At 49.1% G+C, this 21,238-nt stretch overlaps 1 protein-coding gene across 3 annotated transcripts in view; it reads left to right on the top strand.

Annotated features, from left to right (window-relative positions):
• The window catches only part of DSCAML1 (DS cell adhesion molecule like 1), a 369,108-nt gene that overhangs the window by 14,043 nt on the left and 333,827 nt on the right, over positions 1–21,238 (top strand). For 2 of the 3 annotated variants that reach the window (XR_005199219.1, XM_017523379.1), the window contains exons 2-3: positions 2,830–3,147; positions 6,421–6,567. Coding sequence is in view for 2 of the 3 variants with exons in the window: in XM_017523379.1 (XP_017378868.1) it covers positions 2,830–3,147; positions 6,421–6,567 (465 nt within the window). In the remaining variant the exon portion in view is untranslated. Of the gene's footprint in view, positions 1–2,827; positions 3,148–6,420; positions 6,568–21,238 lie in introns of those variants that run through there. The other variant, XM_037736681.1, reaches the window with a different exon arrangement.

Raw genomic sequence — 21,238 nt, 5'->3', positions numbered from 1 at the left:
AATTCCTCCCTGTCAGGGATTCTCTCGGCTTCCTAAATCCATTTGCAGGCACAATATAGAGTCTTTTTGTACCGTGATGGATTTTGGCTTCCAAATCCATGAAGCTGCCAGGGTGAGAGTGCCTGATTAATGAGGTTGTCTCAGGAAACACCCAGGGCCCCGGAGCAATGTCCCTGCTCCCAAAAGCTAAGTAGTGTCTGGAATGCCCAGAATCCAACAGACACCGCTCCTAGGAGGAGTGTGTGTGTTGTGTATATGCACATATGGGTGTGTGCCCACGTGTGTTCTTGGCCAGTTGAAAATGGAAATTGGTGGCCAGGTTGTTTCTGAGGGAGGTGAAAGTCCCCTCTTCATTACCGCAGTGGTTACACTGTGGTCATACATCACAGAATGGTTAAGACAGTGACTCTAGGTCAGACTGCCCAAGTCTGCATCCCAGTGCCCTCACTTACTGATTATGTGGTCTTGGGTACGTTCCTTTGATCTCTCAGTGTCTTAGTTTCCTCATCTGTACAGTGGGATACTAATAGTATCTCTTTTAATGTTGTTGGGAGAATTAAAAGAAGCCGTATAAGTAAAGTCCCTAACAGCAGTGCGTGGCACATAGAAGATGCTTAACAAATGTTTGCTGAATGGATGTCTGTAAGGAAGCCTTCCAGAAAGTGAGCAGAGTCTTGAAAGTGGGACCTGCTAAGTGTGGATTCTATGAGAAACCTCCTGAGCCTCAGTTTGCTGCCTGGTGAAATGGCATGATTTCACGCTCTTGGGGAACACCCTTGCCATGGCAAGTTGGGTATGCTTCCAGAGCTTCTGAGGGTCCTGTGCAGACAAGACTTGCTCCGACAACAGCTTTGTGACCGTCACAAAGGAGGCAGCATGAGGAGGAGAATGGCAAGGCCATGTGGCTCCCCTCTCCAAGAAAATGCCGTTCAGCTGCTATGAGTGCAGTGCCCGGTGGGGACAGCAAATGCATTTGCTGCTAAGAGGACGCTCCTGACACCGCAGCAAGAAGTCCACGAATGTGTTTTCCAGCACGTCTGCTAATGGCTTCATCACCGCTTTTTATGAGACGATGTGAATTGCTCTGACCAATGAGGCTTAATGGCCTTCCTCAACGAGCTGCCTGGTATATTTTCCCCAGAGGCTCGGCTCAGAGTTAAGCCAAGAATATTACTACTGCCGGATGTGGGCCCTCCCCCATCCTATAAAGTTGTGGAAATTGAGGTCAAGTTGGGTCCCCTGCAACAGTCTTTAAACAAGCAGCGGAGTGGTTTGTTTGCTCCTTGATCTTTCTGGTGGAGAGGGTGTGGCTTCCAGCTGGAGACCTGGGACCCAGCCCTCTCTTCCTCTGAGTTAGTGTCCACTTGCTGGGAGGTGGATTTCTTAAAGGGGCAGGCTCCTCAGGAGGGAGCACCCCTTGTTTCCAACATTCAGGGCTGCTGGGATAAAAACAGGAAATATCTAGGCCTGACGATGGGTTAAGAGGAACAGATGGCCAGTCCTCCCAGTCAGGTGGCCCTTCCGCTGCCAGCCGTAACCATTAGAACATTCTCCCTTGTGGATGAGGGTTGGAATGGCACCATGTCAGAGATGGAAGTAGCCTTTGCAGTCTTGCCCATCTTCTCCCTCCACTCTCCAAGTGAAGGAGCAGACGATCTGAGTGGGGAAGGGAATTGCACAATCACATGGTGTCAGGGCTGGGTTTAGAAGCTAGATCTTTTGCCCTGAGTCTAAATCTTAAACCCACTCTACTGCTGGTCCTCGTTCCGTCCTCTGTGACAACGCATTTCCCAAATCGGCTCTCAAGGTCTCCTTCCTGCAGCCTTCCCTCTTCCAGGGAGCATCCCAGCTCCTGCAGCCATTTATCTCAAGCGTGGTTTTGAGACCTTTTACAACTTTCATCTGCGGAATGGTAGAAAGAACACTAAAGTCCTCTCTAGAAACAGTGGGTTCACATTTTAGTTCTGTAACTTAGCTGTGTGATTCTGAACAAATTCCATAACTCTTCTCAGCTTATAACATGGGTGATTTATAAAGGGGGTGATACCATCTCTTCAAAGAGCTGTGCAAATGAACAGAGGTCATGAGTATAAACTTGCCTGCATATACAATAGTGCTCAGTAACTATTTTTTTTAACTTAAGCATTTCAATGTTTCTCCCAATGTGTGGATGTCATGGTCATGACTTTGGACCCTTCAACACAGAGTGAGTGGCAGCCTCTCCAGGTGGACTTGGCTTGGCAAAGAGGATGAAACTTGTAACTTTGGTCATTCCTGTGCAAGGCTGGGATTTTCTTTCTTTCTCTCTCTCTCTCTCTTTCTTTCTTTTTTTCTCTTTCTCTCTCTCTCTCTCTCTTTTTGAGACAGAGTCTTGCTCTGCTGCCCAAGCTGGAGTACAGTGGCAAGATCTCTGCTCACTGCAACCTCAGACTCCCAGGTTCAAGTGATTCTCCTGCCTCAGCCTCCTGAGCAGCTGGGACTACAGGTGCGCAAGCCTGGCTAATTTTTTGTATTAGCCAGGCTTGCGCACCTGCAGTCCCAGCTGCTCAGGACCTCAGGTGATCCACCCACTTTGGCCTCCCAAAGTGCTGGGATTACAGGCCGTAAGCCACCACGCCGAAAGGCTGGGATTTTCTATAGATGGGGAACTGTCTCTGATTCACCTTTGCCAGTGCCTGGTATGTAGTCAGTGCTCAATAAGTGCTTATTGAATGACTGATGCTTGAAGGTCTGGTGAATGAGTGCCTGGGCTGTCGCAAGCCTTGGTGGCTTATATGGGTATTATCGGAGCCCAAGCTAACCAAGTCTCTCCCCTTGCCTCCTCTGCAGCCCGCCCTGAAGATGTCGGCACCAGCCTCTACTTTGTAAATGACTCCTTGCAGCAGGTGACCTTTTCCAGCTCCGTGGGGGTGGTGGTGCCCTGCCCGGCTGCAGGCTCCCCCAGCGCGGCCCTTCGATGGTACCTGGCCACGGGAGACGACATCTACGACGTGCCGCACATCCGGCACGTCCACGCCAACGGGACGCTGCAGCTCTACCCCTTCTCCCCCTCCGCCTTCAATAGCTTTATCCACGACAATGACTACTTCTGCACCGCGGAGAACGCTGCCGGCAAGATCCGGAGCCCCAACATCCGCGTCAAAGCAGGTAAGGGACGAGACGCCTGCTGCCCCAGTGGGACAGGGGGAGACTGTGCCGTCATTCTGAGGATATGTGTGTGACGTGCTCAGGGGGGTTTGCAAGAAGTCATTCACTTAAGAACAGTTTTGTTGTTCTCTTTCGAATCTTAGTTGTACCCCTTGCTGTGTGTCCATAGGCGTAAGAGACACCTTTTTAAACCTCAGTTTTCTCATCTGCAAAGTGGACACAAGTACCTATCTCTATATCACTACACATGATGGTTAAACGAGATGAGGCTCATTTAAATGAGGTGCTCATGTCAGCCCTTGACTTATAGAAAGCCTGCAGTGAAGTTGCCTTGAAGTCTTTCATTGAAATATAATATATAAAGGAAAGTGCACACATTGTAAGTATGCAGCTTGATGAAATTTTACAAAATTCAACTAACTCTCAGATTGAGAAATACATCAGCACCTTAGAAGCCTTCCTCAAGCTTCTTTTCATAGACTGCTCCCCTAAGAGTGACCACTATCCTGATCTCTAACAATACAGATACAGATATTTTGCTTATGTATGAACTGCATACAAATGGAGCCCGACAGAATGTATTGTCTAGGCCCTTTTGCTCACTATTCTGCTTGTGGGATTTATGCCTACTGTTGTGTGTGGTGGGAGGTCATTTGTTCTCACAGCTGTCTAGTGTCCTGTCATGCAATGAGACCACACTTTCTTTTTCCATCGTACTGCTGAGAGGATGAGTATAACATATCTTGTGTAAAAAAGCATTTTGGTAAAATTCATGATGGAAGACTTTTAGCAGTGAAGGATTTTGGTCTTTGGAAGAGTAGATGGGGGCAAGGAGGTAGGGTTTCTCAGGTAGTCTATTTTAAGAAAAAAAGTCCCATTTCTCTGGATTAGGTCAGGAGGCCAAGGGGACAGCTTAGATCCGCCATTCTTCACTAGGACACCAGGATACATTGGTGTGTTATAATCAGTGGTAAGGTGGATCTCAGATTCATTATAAAGCAGTGAAGTTTTGGGAATGGTTTTCAATTTAGAGAGCCAGCCTGCTGTAAGGGTGCCAGGCCTAGGGCACGCCTTCTTTTCCAGGGACTGTGTTGGGCCAACCAAGGGGAGTGGTTCTGGGAAAGCCGTCCCAACTAGCATGTGGTGACAGACCCGCTCTGACTTCTTGGGTTCTTTTGCCTTAGGGACACCTCTCATAAGAGCAAGGCTTAAAGTAGCTGGGAATGGGAGTGTGCAGGGGCGAGGTGGGCGAGAGCTCTGCTTCATTCCATCCATTTATTTGGGGCTAGACCATGAGCTCTTAGAACCCAGAGATATGCTCAGAGTTTCTCCTGGGCTTCCCATGGACTCCTTCTAGGAGCGGATCCTTCCCACTGCTCAACCTCTCATGCAATACCAAGTGCTGGGCTAGGAGCCCTGAGGCCTGGGTTTGGAGCCCAGCTCCGGCCTCTATAGCACGGAGGATTGGGCTAAGCAGAAGGAACCATGTTTTGGGTCACCTGCCCCTCATTAGGTTAGGATGCAGTTTTCACAGTAACTCTATAAACGTCTTTTTACAAATGAAGAGATTAAGACAAAGAGAGGTGAAGTCACTTGTCCAAGGGCACACAGCCAGTTAGTCACAGAGTTGCGGCTATCGTGAAAAGTGAGATTGTCAAAGTGCTTTCCTCGTAGTGGACCTTTCATACGTGGCTCTTACGGTGATTTCCTTTTACAAATGAGGAAACTGAGGCTCCAGAAGGTTAACCAAACCTTGTCCAGGACCACACAGCTGGCCAGTGGAGGAGGCAGGGCCCGCTTGTTAGATGCTGTTAACCATGAACCTCTGCTGACTTCCTGGGACATCACGGGCGGCGAGCACCCCAGCCCGCCCTTTCCATTCCACCAGCCCACTTCCCTACAGGGTTCGTTCCCCTTGTTTTCCTCTGTGCTCTCCCATATCTGGAGGCAGGGCCCTACCCAAACCCATGGAAAGGCTGGACCACAGACCCCCAGAGCCACCAGTCCTCTCCTCTCTTCTTTTCTTCCACCTCAACCACATCTCCTCCCCATCGCAGCTACAACTTGGAGAAGGGGAGAGAATAAAGGCTAAGGGAGGACCGAGGAGGGCCAGACTGACTGGAAACACCATCAATTAAGAGACTCTTGATGATGCCAGAGGGGCTGCAGGTGCACAGCCGGGGAGGGGGTGGGGATGGGCTGCCAGGGCCCTAAGTGTCACCTTGGCAACCATGGCAGGGAGAAAAGGAGGGCATGCTGCCCAGGTGCCTGCTGAGGGACAAGGTCAGGAGGCAGCAGGGCGCTGGATGTTCCAGGTTTGCTTGGCAGAGAAGGGGGTGGAAGGAACAAGTGAGGCCTGGGAGAGCCCAAGCAGAGGAGGACAAGGCACAGGTCCCATTCCTAAGGCTGGATCCGCCTGCCTGTAGGGCCAGACACGTACAGCAGCTGCAGATGGCAGTGCCCCAGAAGCCAGCCGAAGCAGGAGGTGGGCGCTGTGGGGGAAGGGGTGGTTCTGAAAGCAGGGGCAAGGCTGGGAGTCGGGGAGGCTGCAGCCAGGGTCAGATGCAGGGAGGAAGCAGCAAGGATGCTCTGTTTTGGAGGAGCTTGGAGACCGTGTCCATGTCTCTGGGGTTCTGTGTGCTCAGAGACAATCACAGTTCCGAACATTCTCTCCCTTTGTCTTTGTAAGCTCAGGATCTGAACTACATTTCCCAGGCTGCCGTTTACGTTGAAGGAGCCCAAAACTCAGTTGTTAAGAGCATGTGTCGCTGGTTTTGTTCAGGCGCATCGTGGTCACCGTGTCCAAAATAATCTCCACCCTGGGTCCAGGAAAAATGCAGGAAATCCGGTTTGGTTTTCTTAGGGGAATTCTAGCATATTTCCTTATTACCTGCACATCCCCTTGGTGAATATAACATTGAAAGGCTTAAATGCTGCCTTCAAGGCTCTTACAATATAATACGATTTGCTAATTCCGAAATGGGAAAGTTTGGGATTTGGATGGATAGTCTTGCAGAGAGAGAGGCCAGATATTTTTGAGGGAGAAGAGGCTGCCCAGTAGGATAGGGAGGAGGTTGATGGAGGAGTTGTGCAGACAAGAACGAGATTATGGCAGGAGCTTCTGGGCTGGCTAGGGGGGAGGAGGGAAGGAAGAAGTGAGGAAGGTGAGGCTGAAGGAGCGGAGGGAGTTGAACTGACTCCCCGTTCCTTTCAGGGGACTCCCACCACATCCTTGTGACACTCTTCTCTTCCCCACTGCCAATCTCTCTGCAGTTTTCAGGGAACCCTACACCGTCCGGGTGGAGGATCAAAGGTCAATGCGTGGCAACGTGGCTGTCTTCAAGTGCCTCATCCCCTCTTCAGTGCAGGAATACGTTAGCGTTGTGTCATGGGAGAAAGACACAGTCTCCATCATCCCAGGTAAGAAGCCTCCCAGGGCTGTGGCAGACAGAGGTGCTGCCTCTGTGGGGAGCAGGGAAAGTAGAGGTGCCTAAGTTGGTTGTTGAGCTCAACAAGATCTTGAGATTGGCTCTGGGGAGCGATTTGTTATTGTTCTGGTGATGCTTCAGCAAAAAAATGTCTTTGGTCTTGGTCTGGCACGTCTCTGCCTGGGGTGTTGAAGACCCACACGCTAGTGGCCTTGGGTGAGTGTGTGAGGGTCCCATCAGACACTGGGTGCACTGGAGGCCCCAGCCTTCCTGACCGCTGGGGTTTTGCTTGGCCCGGCCCTGAGGAATGGGAGGCAAGGCTGGAAGCACCTTACCTGTGAAAGGTGGCGAGGGGAGGAGGGATGAGAGGCGGGTTTATGGTCTGTGTTCCTGCGTCATGTGACTAAAACAGTGAGCGCTGCATCCTTGGAGACCCGACTTCAGGAAGCATGTGTATAGGGACTTTTTTCCTTCTTGCATGAGTTGGCTAAAGACTCCATCGGAATTCTAGCTGGTCTCGCTTTGAGGCTGATGTTGGGAGGCGGAGTTCATACCATGCTGCAGGTTCATCTCATTACAGCTGCTGTGATTGCAAATCCCTCATTATTGGTTCCTTTTACCTCTGTGAGGTTGTGTCTCCCACAGGAAAGTAGGTCTGGAAGTCCCAAGAGAGGACCTCAACCCCTTAAAATACCTCTAGGCCTACATTTACAAAACTGTGGGATTTTTCCACCACCCATTTCTTCATCTCCGCACATTGCAGGGGTTCTGCTGCTTTTTCTTCCTCTCTACCGAGGATTTTTGTTTTCCTTGTTGTAAATTAGAGGAACTTGACCAGATGATCTCTGAGTGCCCTTTCAGCAGTAAGTTCCATAACTGATTGTATGAAATGATTCTTGTTCCTCAAGGTTGACAGTTTAGCTGGGGAAGATAAGACTTCTATTCATGGAAACTTTAAAACAGGGGTTTTTAAGTCCACTCTCCGCTTAAATTCCCAAGGAGCTCCTTTAGAAACACCAATGCTTAGCCCCAAATCAACTGACTCAGACTCTCCCAGGAGCAGGGCCTGGGCATCAGCTTTCTGAATGCTCACTAGGTGGTTCTGATGTGTACCTAGGACGAGAACCATGCTTTGGCGTGTTGACAGCTGATGCAGCAGGAGATTTTCTTTGAGACATTAATTTGCCTTTTACTCTCAGTACTTTTTGCTTCTCTCAGTTCCAAGCAGATGGCCATGCCATTATTTCCCCTGACTTCAGAGCTTGTAGCAGGATGGGAATTTGAAGCTCCTGGAAGACAGCTGCTCCTCCTGTCTTTTGTAAAACCATAGGCTAATAGCAAAGGTTAGGATGGGTGTTTTGACTGGGGAGGAGAGCCTCTGAGGGCAAAGAACAAAGAGGAGACGAAAGGATGCCAGGGATGGGGATAGTGCTGAAGGCTGCTCCGTGGATGCAGCCAGAAGAAGCTGTTGGACCCCACAGGGGTGGCTGTGTGGGGCCCTGCAGGGTCTGGGACTCAGCCAGGGTTCTTGTGTTCAAATGAGTCATAAGGTGCACAGCCCAAGAGGTGCAGCAATTATTCAGGCAGGGACCATGGGCTGGTGAGGACCGGAGGGACCCTGGACCTTGGTATACCATGGGAGAAGCCCCAGTAATGAAGGGGACAATCTCCTGCCTGTCTAGCAGAGTCAGATTTAAGGTGACTTAACAAACATAAAGAAATGTGGTATTTCTTATATACTTGAGTTTATGGACTAAGCCTTACGTCCATTAAGTAATAATAATTATTGCATTAAAATTTGGGGGGTGCTTACTATATCCCAGGCACTGGGTTCAGCAACTTCCATACAGGGTCTCATTTTATCATCATAAAAAGTCCATAAATGTGTTTCCTCTTCTCCACTTTACAGAAGAGGAAACTGAGGCTCAAAGAAGTAAAGTACCTTCTGGATCACACTAAGCAGAAGCTGGGGCTGGTACCAGAGTCTGTTTTTTCAACCTGTGTGCTTAACTCCACACAGAAGTGCCTCCCCCACCACGTAAATGTATCCAATAAAACGTTACCCTGGCTACAGTGGGGGCTTTAAATGTGTGCTGTAGGCAATGAGGGTTTTGGCGTTAGGAAGGAGGACAAGTCGATGTAGGGGAAGCTTCATGGAAACAAGTGCAGTGTGGTGATTAAGAGCCTAGAATCTAGGACCAGGCTATCTGGATTTAAGACTCGATCAGTTGCTTACTGTCTGGGCGAGTCAATTACCCCTTCAGTTTCCCCACCTGTAAAATGGGCGCATAGAGTTCAAGTAAGAATTGAATGAATCAATATGTGAACAATGTCTAGGACGCTGCCCGACACTTGCTGACGACAGGTTATAGCGATTATTAGGTGGAAGAGAGCATTTGCGCTTGCTGTTGGCTGCGGTGGTGTGTGTTTCTGGTATGGAATGGAGTCTGCGTTCCCCACACGACTGCAGTTCCCACGGGCCAGAGCTGGATTGTTCTCATCCACACGTCCCCACTTTCTGTGCTCAGGGTAAATAAAAGCTCACTAAATGAGCAGTGAGTAGGTGAATGTATGGCTGGAAGAATTCTAGAGGAATCTGGGGAACGGCATGGACAGAGGCAAGGAATAAGGACTTTAGGCTGGGCGTGGGTTGGGGAGAAGACCAGATCAGACAGGAGAGAAGGAAGGCTAACTGGTTTCTGTGCTTAGGAGCTGGAAACAGGGAGCTTTCCCCAGGCGACCCTTGTAGCTCATGCTTCAGGGCTGTCTTTGATGTCAAGACTGGGCTGGTGGCCCCAAAGGGCATAATTATCAGGGAAGTGGCCTTAATGCTAATCTGCGGGGCTGTGTTAAACTTTGGTTCTGCAGAACCCCTTTCTTTAGTTTGGCCTTAGAGAATTTTCCTCTCCTGCCCAGCCCTTCAGCCCCATCCATAATCATTCTAGATCATTCTACAGTTACATGTTAGATCCAAGGCCAGTCTTCCCCAAGCACGGGAATCCAACTAACATGATCATGGAGGACTCCATGAGAGCCAGAGAGAGTGGAGTTTTGTCTCGTCCAGGCTCTGCAGGTGAGGGGACCAGAACTTGGGCCCACGTGCCATATGCTTTAACTTTGGCATATGCAAATAGTTTGATTTTTTATAAAAATAGGATTTTTTTTCTGCTAACCATATTCACCCTATGCTCAGTGTGTGTGCTGTGTGTGTGTGTGTGTGTGTGTGCGCGTGTGTGCATGTGTATTTTGAGGTGGGGAAGCTGGATGGGAGCTTCTCATGGTAGGGGAAGATTACATGGAAAGTTGCCCTGAAGGTTAATGGAGGGTGGAGGAGCGGGGGATATTTCCCTCTGACACTTTAGAATCAGCTTCCAGAAGCAGAGGAGCTGTGTTGTCTCTCATCTCTGGATCTGCAGGGCTGGGCTTAGCTTCTCCACAAACCACCAGGCCAGCAAGAGCTGAACGCAGAAGGAGAAGCAGGGAGACTGGTGTAAGCCAATCTGAGCCCCAGGAGGCATCCCCTTGGGGATGCAGGTGCCCTGGGAGGAGGGGCCTCTCATGTGAGTGCAGCCCCTGTGGATGGGAGCTGGTTTTCCCACGCCTCTTTCTGAGGGATCCTGGGAAGAATTGAAGGCTTGGGGCCTAAATGAGCCCGTGAGTTGGGTGTTTGCTCACAGGTTAGCCTTCCTGGCTATCTCTGGATATTCCAGAGTGGGCTATGGAAGCTCTCACCAGCTTTTTGGCTGTGCTTTGCCCAGGGCAGGAAAAGGCTGGAGAGACAGACCAAAGTGCTGCCTTTCCCAGAGCTGCCTACCATACCCCCCTCCGCTCCCTCGAGCTGGTCATGTTTCCATCCCGCTATTTAAAGACGCGTGTGAAAAGCAGAGTCTCTCACCTTGTATCTGGCAGACTCCCACCCTTGACTTCTCTCCCCAGGGATTTGGTCCTCATGTGAACTGGCTCTCCAAGGCTGGCACGGTGGGGGTAAGAAGGCCAAGGGCTGTGCACAAACATAAATTAAAATTAAGGCCTCCAGTGAAGCTGAGATGTGGTTTAATTTCCCATCTGCATGATCACCATTACAATGCATGTTATTGGATATAAAGATAAATCCAGCCCTGTTCCTAATAGCTTTTAATTTCCACCAGACCTGATTATATCAATGCAGGCCCCTTGTGGGAGTTTCCCAGCATGCTCTTCTCCAGCATCCTGACTGGCTGTCTCGGCCCCAGCTGGGAGTTTGGGACACTGCTCCGATGCGAGCCAGATGTGTCTGCTGCTGCTTGGGAAGACAAGCCTGCATCAGCCCTCTTGTCCATGTGAATGGGGATACTGGGTTGTCACTGTGCCTTGGCCAGGCTGCAAGTGTGCTGGGGACACTGTGTGTTGGGGGTAGGGAGAGACAAGGGCAAGGAGCCATCTGGCCAGAGGGGTCCTGTGACATGAGGAAAGGTCCCCTAATGTTGTGTAAGGATTCCTATCAGGCAGTGCTTCCTCCCTGCAGCCTACCTTTGGCTAAGAGAGCGAAGTGAACCACCAGCCTCCCTAGAGTAATAGACTCCAGAGATCCAGGGTACCAAGTGGGCTTTCATAGCTCTCATTAGATTCAGTGATCTCTTCTGCCTGGGGTGCGGTGGCCCCCTCCTCTCTCTGTTGACACCCTGCCCCGCTTTTGTCCCTTATGCTTTGTTCACATGCCGTCTTCCACGAGGCCAGACAGGCCTGCCGGGCAGACATTACTACCCCAGTCTCATTCCTGGGGCTCAGCCTTCATTCTGTCTTGCCTCGTAGGCCGTTATTTCTGTCTGTCTGCTGCAGGAGGGTGTACAACTGTATCTCTTTCATCATTTTATCCCCAGAACCAGCATAGGACTGTCACAGAGGGATAGTAATAATAAGTTAATGATAATACTGTCATAGACGGAGACCTCTTTTGGGTTAGGCATTTTACATATATTATCGCTAGTCCTCACTATAACCCTTTAAGAGAGATAATGTTTTTATGTTTTGTTTTGTCTTTTTTCCTAATTTTATGAATGAAGATATTGAGGCCCAGGGGAGTTAAGCATGTTAACCAAGGCCATACAGCTAATAAGAGATGTGGCCCGGATGTGGGTGGGTTTTCTGGGTTCCTCTACTTCCTGCCGCCTCTCCGGAGCAGGCTAGGATCACTGGGAATCGGGTGTCCTTAGGTTTCCACATAGGAAGAGGGCCTATCCCTCTCTCCTGAACTTGCCTGAGAGCAGAAACCTGTCACCAACCCTTGTGCTGACCTCTGGCTGTGTGTGCAGTGATCAGAGGCTTGGGCTTCTCTGAAGGGCAACAGATCTCCAGCTTAAAAACCAGTGAACGAAACAGCCATCCTAACAAGAACGCTTTGTTGGGTGCTGGCTCTGTTTTTGGCTCTGTAGGAGACACAAAGACTGTCCTAAACTGGGAATTTAGGATTCAGCTCATGTTGTCGGCTCTGATGGACAGGAATGGATAATCTCAACACAACAAACAAATGTGATCTTGGTTTGGCTTTGGAATGCAGATTCAATTTATTAATTACATTTCACTCAGGCTGACACGAAGGTCACTTCTTTGGCTCCCATGAATCTACACCAACTTGAATGGGAGATGAGCACGGAGCGAAGAGGTGGTGCTGGAAACCGGTTTGGACCACATGTGGGCTATGAGCATGTGGACTCACTGACAGTGAGAGCTGGAAAGGGCCCTGGAGACCGTGTCATTCAGCCTTTGCATATATGGATAAAGAAACCCAGGCCTAGACCAATGCTCTCTCCTGCCATCTTCTCTCCTCTCTGCTGCTCACTCTCAGAGCACATGATTTTAACTACTCATGGGGTACCTTTGTATTTCACTACAGGTACCAGATATTTTTCTTCCTTTGTCTGTCTGAAGCCTATGCATCTTTCAAAGTCTGGTTCAAATACTACTTTTTCCATGATGTCTTTCCTGGATTTCTGCTAAGAAGGGATTTAAAAGTCACTCAGATTAACCCACTCTAAGGGGCTCCTTTTCTGAACCCCCTCCAAACTTTATTGGTTCCTTGCTCAAGACACTAATCATATTTTGTCCTGTAATTTTTTTTTTAAAGTCTGATAACACAGACTTTTTATGGTATTACAGGAATGTATAATTATCAGGGACAGGATTCATATTTAATTCAGACCTTTTTTCTCTCCAGTGATTAATGGTGATGACAGAATGACAGTCTCTCCCCTACTGAACCATCCTGTAGAATGGAGGATACCGGGAGATCTGACTTGCCTAAGGTCACGTGGCAAATCAATGGCATTACCAGGGTCTAAGCCTGGTTGTCCTTCATCTCCATAACGCCAAGTTTGCTTCTGTGGGTTCCTCTTGTGATTCTCTGCTGTTCAGATGTAGAATTGGGGACCTAAGCTCTCAACTCCTTATGAATCTGGAGAAAAGTGGCTGGGATTGTCACCCTGTGCTAATGGGAAATAGATGACAGATCCGAGGCAATTCAACAAAAGGGGACTGGACCCCTGCTGGGTGCCAGGCACATTGCCAAGTCTTGCAGAGGAGTCCAGGTTGACCATGATTTGTTCCTTTCCTGGCTTCTGTCTTGGGACTATAGTGTCTTCTCACAAAGAGGAGAATTCCACAGGAGCCATGATTCCTTCTGTTGATGGCTACATAGTAAGGCATGCTGAAGGAGACAGGGCCCCAAGTCAGGCCCTGGAGTCTGTGCTGAGAAAGCACTTTGGGTGGAGGTGACAGTGTAGCCACAGGGAAGTGGGCAGTGAGAGGGTGGGATGATCTGGGAATGTGGCTGGAGGGTAAGAAGTGAAGAGAAACCTGAGAGGTCACTGAGCCATTTAACTCATGAAGGTACTGCCTGGTTCTGGGGAAAAAGAATAAAGGACAACATGAAATAATGACTAATATTTATTATTCATTATTCCTAGCATTTAACTATTTAGCATGTTTCACCTGCTCAACAATCTGAAGACCAGGGGAGTTTTATTCCCTCATTTTGCAGATGGGCAAGCTGAGGCACAAAGATGCTAAGTAAATTGCTTAAAGTTAGTAAGTGGTGGAGCCACACTTAAATTTATGCATTCAGACTGTATCATCTGTGCTCCTAAGTGCTGTGCTATATTATCTGTATGAATTAACATACAGTATCCCTCTCTGTCTCTCTCTCTATGTCTCTCTCTCTATATGTAGATAGATAGATAGATAGATAGATAGACACACACCACCATGTCTGGCTAATTTTTGTATTTTTAGTAGAGACAGGTTTTAAAACTCTGGCAAATCAAAAAGAAAGAGACAACCCAACAGAAAGTTGGGCAACAGTTATGAGCAGACAGTTCACAGAAGATGTAGTGGGATGTGGTGGAAAGAAGGCAGGCTGTGGAGTCTGCTAATCTTAATTGGTGACCTCGAGCAAATTATTTTCAAGGTCTCAGTTTATACATCCATCAAATGGGAACGATTAAACCTGTTGCACATAGAATCCCTGAAATGAAAAATGGGACTCTGAGGAGACTCAGGTTCCTGGATGGGAAAGGAGTCGCCTAAATGCATCAGAGAAATTGCCCATCTAGCTTCATGCGGTTGTCCAACCTTAGACCTCATCTGCCTCGCCCTGTCTTCTCCTTCATCTGGCATCATCTCTCGCCACTCCCACCTGTGCTACCCTTTCTGGGTGCTGGGCTAGAGGAGGTAAGCTAGGGGCTGCAGCCACCCTAGGAGTGGTGGTCCTGGAGTCACAGATGGAGAGTGAATCCACCTAAAGATGATCTTGAGGAAGCCACAAAGGACTGGGCAAGATGGATCACCACCATCATGTTTTTATCTCAAAGATTCCTTGATAATAACTGAGTAGAAGGAGAGAAACAAAGCGCCTGGGCTGTCATATTAGTCTCTGTATCCGCTAGCACCTTGCAGGATGCCTGGTAAACATTTTCTGCTGCGGGAAGGAATGGAGGTGCATTTTGGTACCAACGTAGTAAAGATCAACTCCACAAACTGCTGTGGCCTAACTTGCTCCAAGTGCTCAAGCCCTGGTCCGGTAATAACTATTGTCTCTCAAACAACATAGTTCATAGAGTGCTTTCAGATGATGTCACTGGCTTCTCACAATAGTCCTCGTTACCTCGCCCCTTTTACAGGTGAGGACCGAGATGCAGTGTGGCTTAGTGACTTGTGCAGGCAGAAGAGGAGTGAGAGAGGAGGCAATAGACATGTTTTAGTCCATAGGCGTATGTAGGGCCCCACAGCAGACTCCTGCCATGTCATCTCATTTAATGATGCTTGGAACCCTTAGAGGGAAACAGCTACTCCCATTCTTAGGTGTAAAGAAAATGAGATTCAGAGAGGCCGAGCGATTTGCTCCATGTCACACAGCTTCCAAGTGGCAAGGCCTGGGCATGGACCAGAGCTTCTGTCCCCAAAGTCCAAGCTTCTTCTTTGTTAACAGTTACTCCAGACAGACGGCTGTCCTAGGGACTCCCAGCAATCACTGTTTGCCTCATCAAGGCAGTCACAGAGCAGAAAAGGCAGCTGACCCTTAATTTTGCTGTTGTTTGTTTATTGTTTGCTTTGGTGAGAAAGGGAGCCTCAGATTCAGACACCTTGTATTCTTCCTTGAAGTGTGGAGAAAATCCTACCTTCCAAAGCTATTAAGCACACAACTTTTCAGGTTAGTGATTAGAAGAGAGTGCTCGGAGGCAGCCATGGGGTCCTCCCCCGAAACTGAAACGATAATCATAGTGGCAAGAATGGTTGGTAGGAAAATAAGTGATCAGTTACTGAGCTCGTCTATGATAAGTGCTTTTCCCCATCATTTTATTTCATCTTCACAGGTGCCCTATGTTGTTGGTGTTAGTATTATTCCCACTTTGCAGGTGTGGCTGAGGCACAGAGAGGTCAGCCTTCCCAAGGCCATAGCCTGAGGAAATGACAAGGCAGAATCTGAGCCCAGGGCAGTTTGATTTCAGCTCTTGGAGATGGCTTGGGCCACTTCTCCATCTGTGCCTTGCAGCCGGCATCACCTTCAGTTTGTATGGTGCTCTCTGGCTTATAAAGCCCATTCGCCGACATCATCTTATAGAATCCTCCCAAACACATCTGTGGGAGACACAGGTTTAAAAGAATCATTTAAAGACAAGGAAATCAAGGCTTGGGGAGATGGAAGGACCTGCCCAAGGTCACACAGCCAGGGAGGGATACACCGGAACTCTGGTTTTGATGCCTATACCCCAGGAGCTCTCAAAGCCCCAGCTCCCAGAGAGCATGCCCGCAGCCCCCTAGAACTCCTTCCAATATCCCAGCAGGCGGGCTGCTCTGCGCTTGCACGCCAGTTGGTTGGTTCCAGAACCATCAGCCGCACTCCTCAGTCAAGCAGAAATGTCTCGTGTTCACAGGTGCCTCTGGCGGCGTGTGCATGTGTCATGTTTTGCTTTTCCATTTAGTTCATGGCAGGCGCTGCATTTCCAGAGCACCCCCTGGGTGAATTTCAGCAGATTTAAGGCAATTGCAGGCAAACGCTCTGCCCCGGGATCACACCACGGCGGTGGACACAGAGCAAGCAGCATTGTTTGGTTAAGTTGGCACCACTGAAAGTTACCCTGAAATCAGAGCAGAATTCTTTATAGAAGGTTATCCTACACATAAATCATCGTTAGACTACCTCATTTTTGTTTAATGCCTACCTAACTGTGCTGTAGTCTAAAAATGTGTGTTTAGTGAAGTCAAGGGTTGCAGGGAAATTACAGGGTTTTCAAAAACCCATTTGCTTTGCTGGTGTTCACATCAGAATCAATCTTGCCTTTCGTTCTCAATCTCACTGCAAACATGCAGTATTGCTCGCCGAATTCTGGCATTTAATGTAGGGTAGCATTTATTCAGAAGAAGCCAACGGTGCTTACAGAATGGTAGAGCTATGTATAGATGGCACTTCCTGCCAAGCCTGTGATTTTGCCAAGCCAGTGAGAGCCAGAGCTGGTGGAGATGGTGCGGTGGCTCTGAGCGGGGCCTGTGCTGGGTAGCAGTGGGAGGGGTGGTCTGCGTCTGCGATGTCTGAAGCCTCACTGCCTACGAGCACATAGTAGGCACCCAGACAACGCTCGTCAAATGTCTAGGGGAGGGCATAGCCAGGAGGGTGACTGATCCTTTAGATTAAGTTGTAAACGGGATGGATGAGAATGAAGGGGCAGGTGCGGTTGTACCTGTTTCCGTGGCTGCTGGAAAAAAGCCACCATTTGCTCCTCTTCTGCCCTAAAGAAGCAAGGCTGGCTTGGAGCCTCTTTTATGATGGAGCCGAAGCTATGTAGAGAAGCAAAAACCTGTGGACTCTGGCCTCAAGGGGACCCGGGTTCCAACCCTGACCCTGCTCCCAACTTGTCTTCTGACCCTGGGCAAGGTCTTTACCTTTCTAAGCTGCACTTCTTTCAGTTGTGAGGATTCAGAATCAGGTACTTTATTTTTCTGCAGAGAGAAAATATCATTTTCCATAGATAGAATATAGTTTTCTGTATAGATCTGTTTTCTACATATAGTTTCTCTATGTGTAGGTTTTTAATATTTCCTTGGGCTAGACAGACGCATGTCCACAAGCTGTCCCAGGTCTCCCGGAGGAGTGAGATTGCAGGTGTGATCATAGGTGTGAGCATTTAGGAGACACTGCTGTCCTAACAGAGAGGGCCATGGGCTTATGTGGCCTTCGGGGCTGGGGGCCTGAGAGCAGGATGGGGAGGAGAACCCTCGTGGTGGGCCAGAGAGGCAGGGATGCCCTTAGTGTCACCCCACAAGGTCAAAGCCCAAGCCTCCGATTCTGCTCTTGGCTTTTGTGGTCCACCTGGCTTCTTGCTATGTGCAGAAGCCTCTGGAATTTAAACACGGGTCTCTATAGCTGCCAAGCTCGACTTTCAGAGTGGAATGCCAAGCCGGTTGGAACCAGGCACAGATCTCTGCATCCCAATATAGGGGGCCGGAGGGGTCCTGGGCCTGGAAGAAGGCCTCTAAGATTGAAGTGTTTCCTCTCACCCCCCGGAGACTTCTCTTCACTTCTGGCTCAGAGTAGTTTGGGGCTCAACGTATGTCTGAATGCCCAAGGCTTTAGGGTCAGAGGCTCTGCCAGAATCCTGAAGAGACTGCTGAGAAGCAGACAACTGAGTGGGAGAAGGGACTGTGGAAGTGGGTGGCCATCGGTGTGGGTGGAATCTGGAGCTCTGCCAGGTGTGGAGTGAGCTTCATTTTATGTGGGAGTCTGGGGGCTTCTCTGAGACTTTGTAATGAAGGAGTCCCTTCTAAGAGTGTGTGGCTGGGGTCCCTCTTCACCAGCCCTCATAGTAGGACACAGAAAGGGAAAAGATTTGCATTGAGAATGTTCCAGAACCTGTCCCTACTGCCCAAGCCTAGGAAAACCATTTTGCAAAGCCTGATAGAATGCGATTGCACCCTCAGGGACTGCGCCCAGGAAAGGACACAAAACTGCAGCTTCTGGCTCTGTCAGCCTGTAGCTGTACCAGCCATAGCTGACATCGATGTCATCCCCTAAATCTATCTAAACGCCTATGTTGGCATAAGCAACAATCCGTTGATTGAATTTTTGGTTCATTATTTAATTTAGCAAATGTTTTCTGAGTGCTTCCTGTGTGCATGATGGATGCTGTGTTATGTAGACAGTGATTCCCAGGGGTCTTTGCTTAAGGATCTCAAGGGATTTGGAGAAATTCCTCTTCCCACGCACCAAAGAAACTAATTTTAATTAAAATATATATGCATGTATGTGTATAAATAGCATGCATGATGTAATTTGTACATATTGAATAGGTACATATTTGTATTCACACACTCACGCACACACTCATCTTTTTTTACCCGTGGAAAGGGGAGAGAGGCTTACCTGTGTAGATGACTCCAGCAGCATCCCAGAGCAGGGACCTAAGAAAGACACATTGGTGTTTTGAATTTTAGGGACAGCCTTGGATGAACCACCACTTAATGAGCCCTGTTAGAGGTAAGAAGGGTCAGCAGAGGTGTGGAAACTTTTGAGGGCACCGTGCCAGCCTTCAGTGTCTAACAGGCAAGATGAGCGTGGGACACAGGTGACTCCCACCACAAGGCAATAACACAACACACAGGAGTGCAGTGAGGGTGCAGGAAAGGAATCAAACCCTCAGGAGGCTGAGAGATGGGGACACCCATCTTTTGTTATTAGAAAAGGTGCTCTGTAGGAAATGGCACCTCTCTCTGGGTCCTGGAGAAGGGGTCTGTTTTAGCAGGCTGAGCTCCCGCAGAAGAGAGTGTTCTACACCTGTCAGCTCTCAACTTTAGAGTCCCCTGGGGGAGCTTTCAAAAATCACCAGTGTCCAGGCCCAATCCCAGAACAATTAGATCAGGATCCTTGGCAGTGAAACGCAGGCATCTGGATTTGTTAAAGCTCCCTGTGAGATCCCAGCGGGCAGTGAAGGAGGCCATGCCAGGGAACTCCTGGAGAGCTGAAAACAATGGGCTGCTCTTGGGGGGGAAAGCAGCCTGGCTGGGCTCAGGATACATCAGGGGTGGGATATAATTGATGCTGCTTGAGTTGTATGTAATCAAAGGGCCATGGGGAGCCAGTGAAGATTTTGAGTGGGGCATGGTTTGGAAGAAATCTTAGGGGTTGGTCTTCAATAATCAAGGATGTTTCCAGGAAAGCGGAGGTCATCTCTGGCTTCAGCCTCTTGGAGTCCATGTCTGCCCTTGAATTTGCCAGGATTTATCACTGGGCATCCTTCAGAGCTGCCTCTGTCACACACCCCACACTCCCGTCTTACTCCTGTGCCCCTCCTCAGGGTGCTGGCCCTAACCCTGGGCACCAGCAAGGCGAATGTGGGAGCTCGCCAGAGAGGCCTGTGGGAGGAAGGACCCTCACATGACGTACCCAGAGTTTAAGTAATGTGGGGATCTAAAGCAAACTCAATAGCCTCTCACGTTTTATAAAATAACAGTAAGTCAAATTTGTATCATGCTTTTATGTTTACTGCATACTTTCATATATATCAAATTATTATTATTATCATTATGATTTTTGAGACAGAGTCTTACTCTGTCGCCCAGGCTGGAGTGCAGTAGTGCAATCTCAGCTCACTGTAACCCCCCCTCCTGGGTTCAAGCAATTCTCCTGCCTCAGCCTTCGGAGTAGCTGGGATTACAGGCGGCCGCCACCACACCCGACTAATTTTTGTAATTTTAGTAGTGATGGAGTTTCACCATGTTGGCCAGGCTGCTCTCAAACTCCTAACCTCAAGTGATCCACCCACCTCCGCCTCCCAAAGTGCTGGGATGACAGGCGCGAGCCACAAGCCACACCCTGCCTGTATATATTAAATTTGACTCTCATCATGATTCTGTGTCTCATGGGAACAATTACCCCCATTTACAGATGAGCAAACAAAGGCCAGAGGCAATGACTTTACCTCTGCAATTCCTTCCAGATTCAGGAAAGGAAAAACAAAACGTATTGACAGCAGGAAGCAGGCACCAGGGGCAGCATTTAATCAGCTTCTGGACTGCGGACCAGACACTATGTCAGGCACTGCCCCAGAAGTAACCTCACATTTTAAAGACAGAGTGTTTTATCTATTTCCTCATGGTCTGTAGCCCATGATGAGTGGGAAAACCGTTGGTCCGACTGGCAGACCAGAACCAGATAAATAAAACAATCACTCCGTGTCTGCTATACGGACTTATCTACTGTGACAGGTGGTGCCATCACTCTGTTCAGATGAGGAAACTGGGGGTCAGAGAAATGTCTTGCCCAAGACCAAGTAGCAGAGTGCAAGTACAGGTGAGGTCCTGCCGTATGGACTGAGTCGGTGCTGTACTGGTTGTGCGGAATTTGCAGGGAGAATAAGACAGCACTCGCCATGTGCCAGGCATTGTATGCATAGCTTGATGTAACTGACTATTTTAGTCTTCCCAATATCATTATTTGAATTGTTATCATCCCCACTTTCTTGTGTTTTCTCTTTTATAGGCAGGGTCTGGCTCTATCACCCAGGCTGGAATGCATAGTCTCAGCTCACTGCAGCCTCCATCTCCCATGCTCAGTGATCCTCCTGCCTCAGCATCCCTAGTAGCTGGGACTGTAGGCACACGCCACCACACTCAGCTATGTTTTCAATTTTCTGTAGGGACTGGATCTCACTATGTTGCCCAGGCTGGTCTCAAACTCCTCAGCTACAGTGATCCTCCCACCTCGGCCTTCCAAAGCACTGAGATTACAGGCATGAGCCACCATGGCCAGCCATCATTCCCATTGTACAGATGAAAAATAATGAAGCACAGAGAGGTGCAGTAACTTGCCGAAGGTCACACGGCTAGTAAGAATAAAATGGGGACCCAATCCCAAGCCATGTGGCATCAGAGCCCACTGTCTGTCTCTAGACCATCACATCTGGGACTTCCTGGTTTTTGGTTCCAGGGTCTTCCACTGGACTGAACTCTCTGTAGGAGGAGGAAGGGAAGAACACAAAAGGCAGGCCTCAGTCTGGGGGCCAGGTATCCAGAGCTGAGGCCCTGGTCTGAGCACGTCCTGGTGTGAGGCCTCCTCTGGGGGCTCGTTGTCCAGGTGTGAGGCCTCCTCTGGGGGCTGGGTGTCCTGGTGTGAGGCCTCCTCTGGGGGCTGGGTGTCC

Source organism: Cebus imitator, unplaced genomic scaffold (assembly GCF_001604975.1).
Source record: "Cebus imitator isolate Cc_AM_T3 unplaced genomic scaffold, Cebus_imitator-1.0 Scaffold28, whole genome shotgun sequence".
Taxonomy (NCBI): Eukaryota; Metazoa; Chordata; class Mammalia; order Primates; family Cebidae; genus Cebus; species Cebus imitator.
The sequence above is the reverse complement of the archived record's forward strand: the minus strand, read 5'-3'. Positions and strand labels throughout refer to the sequence as shown.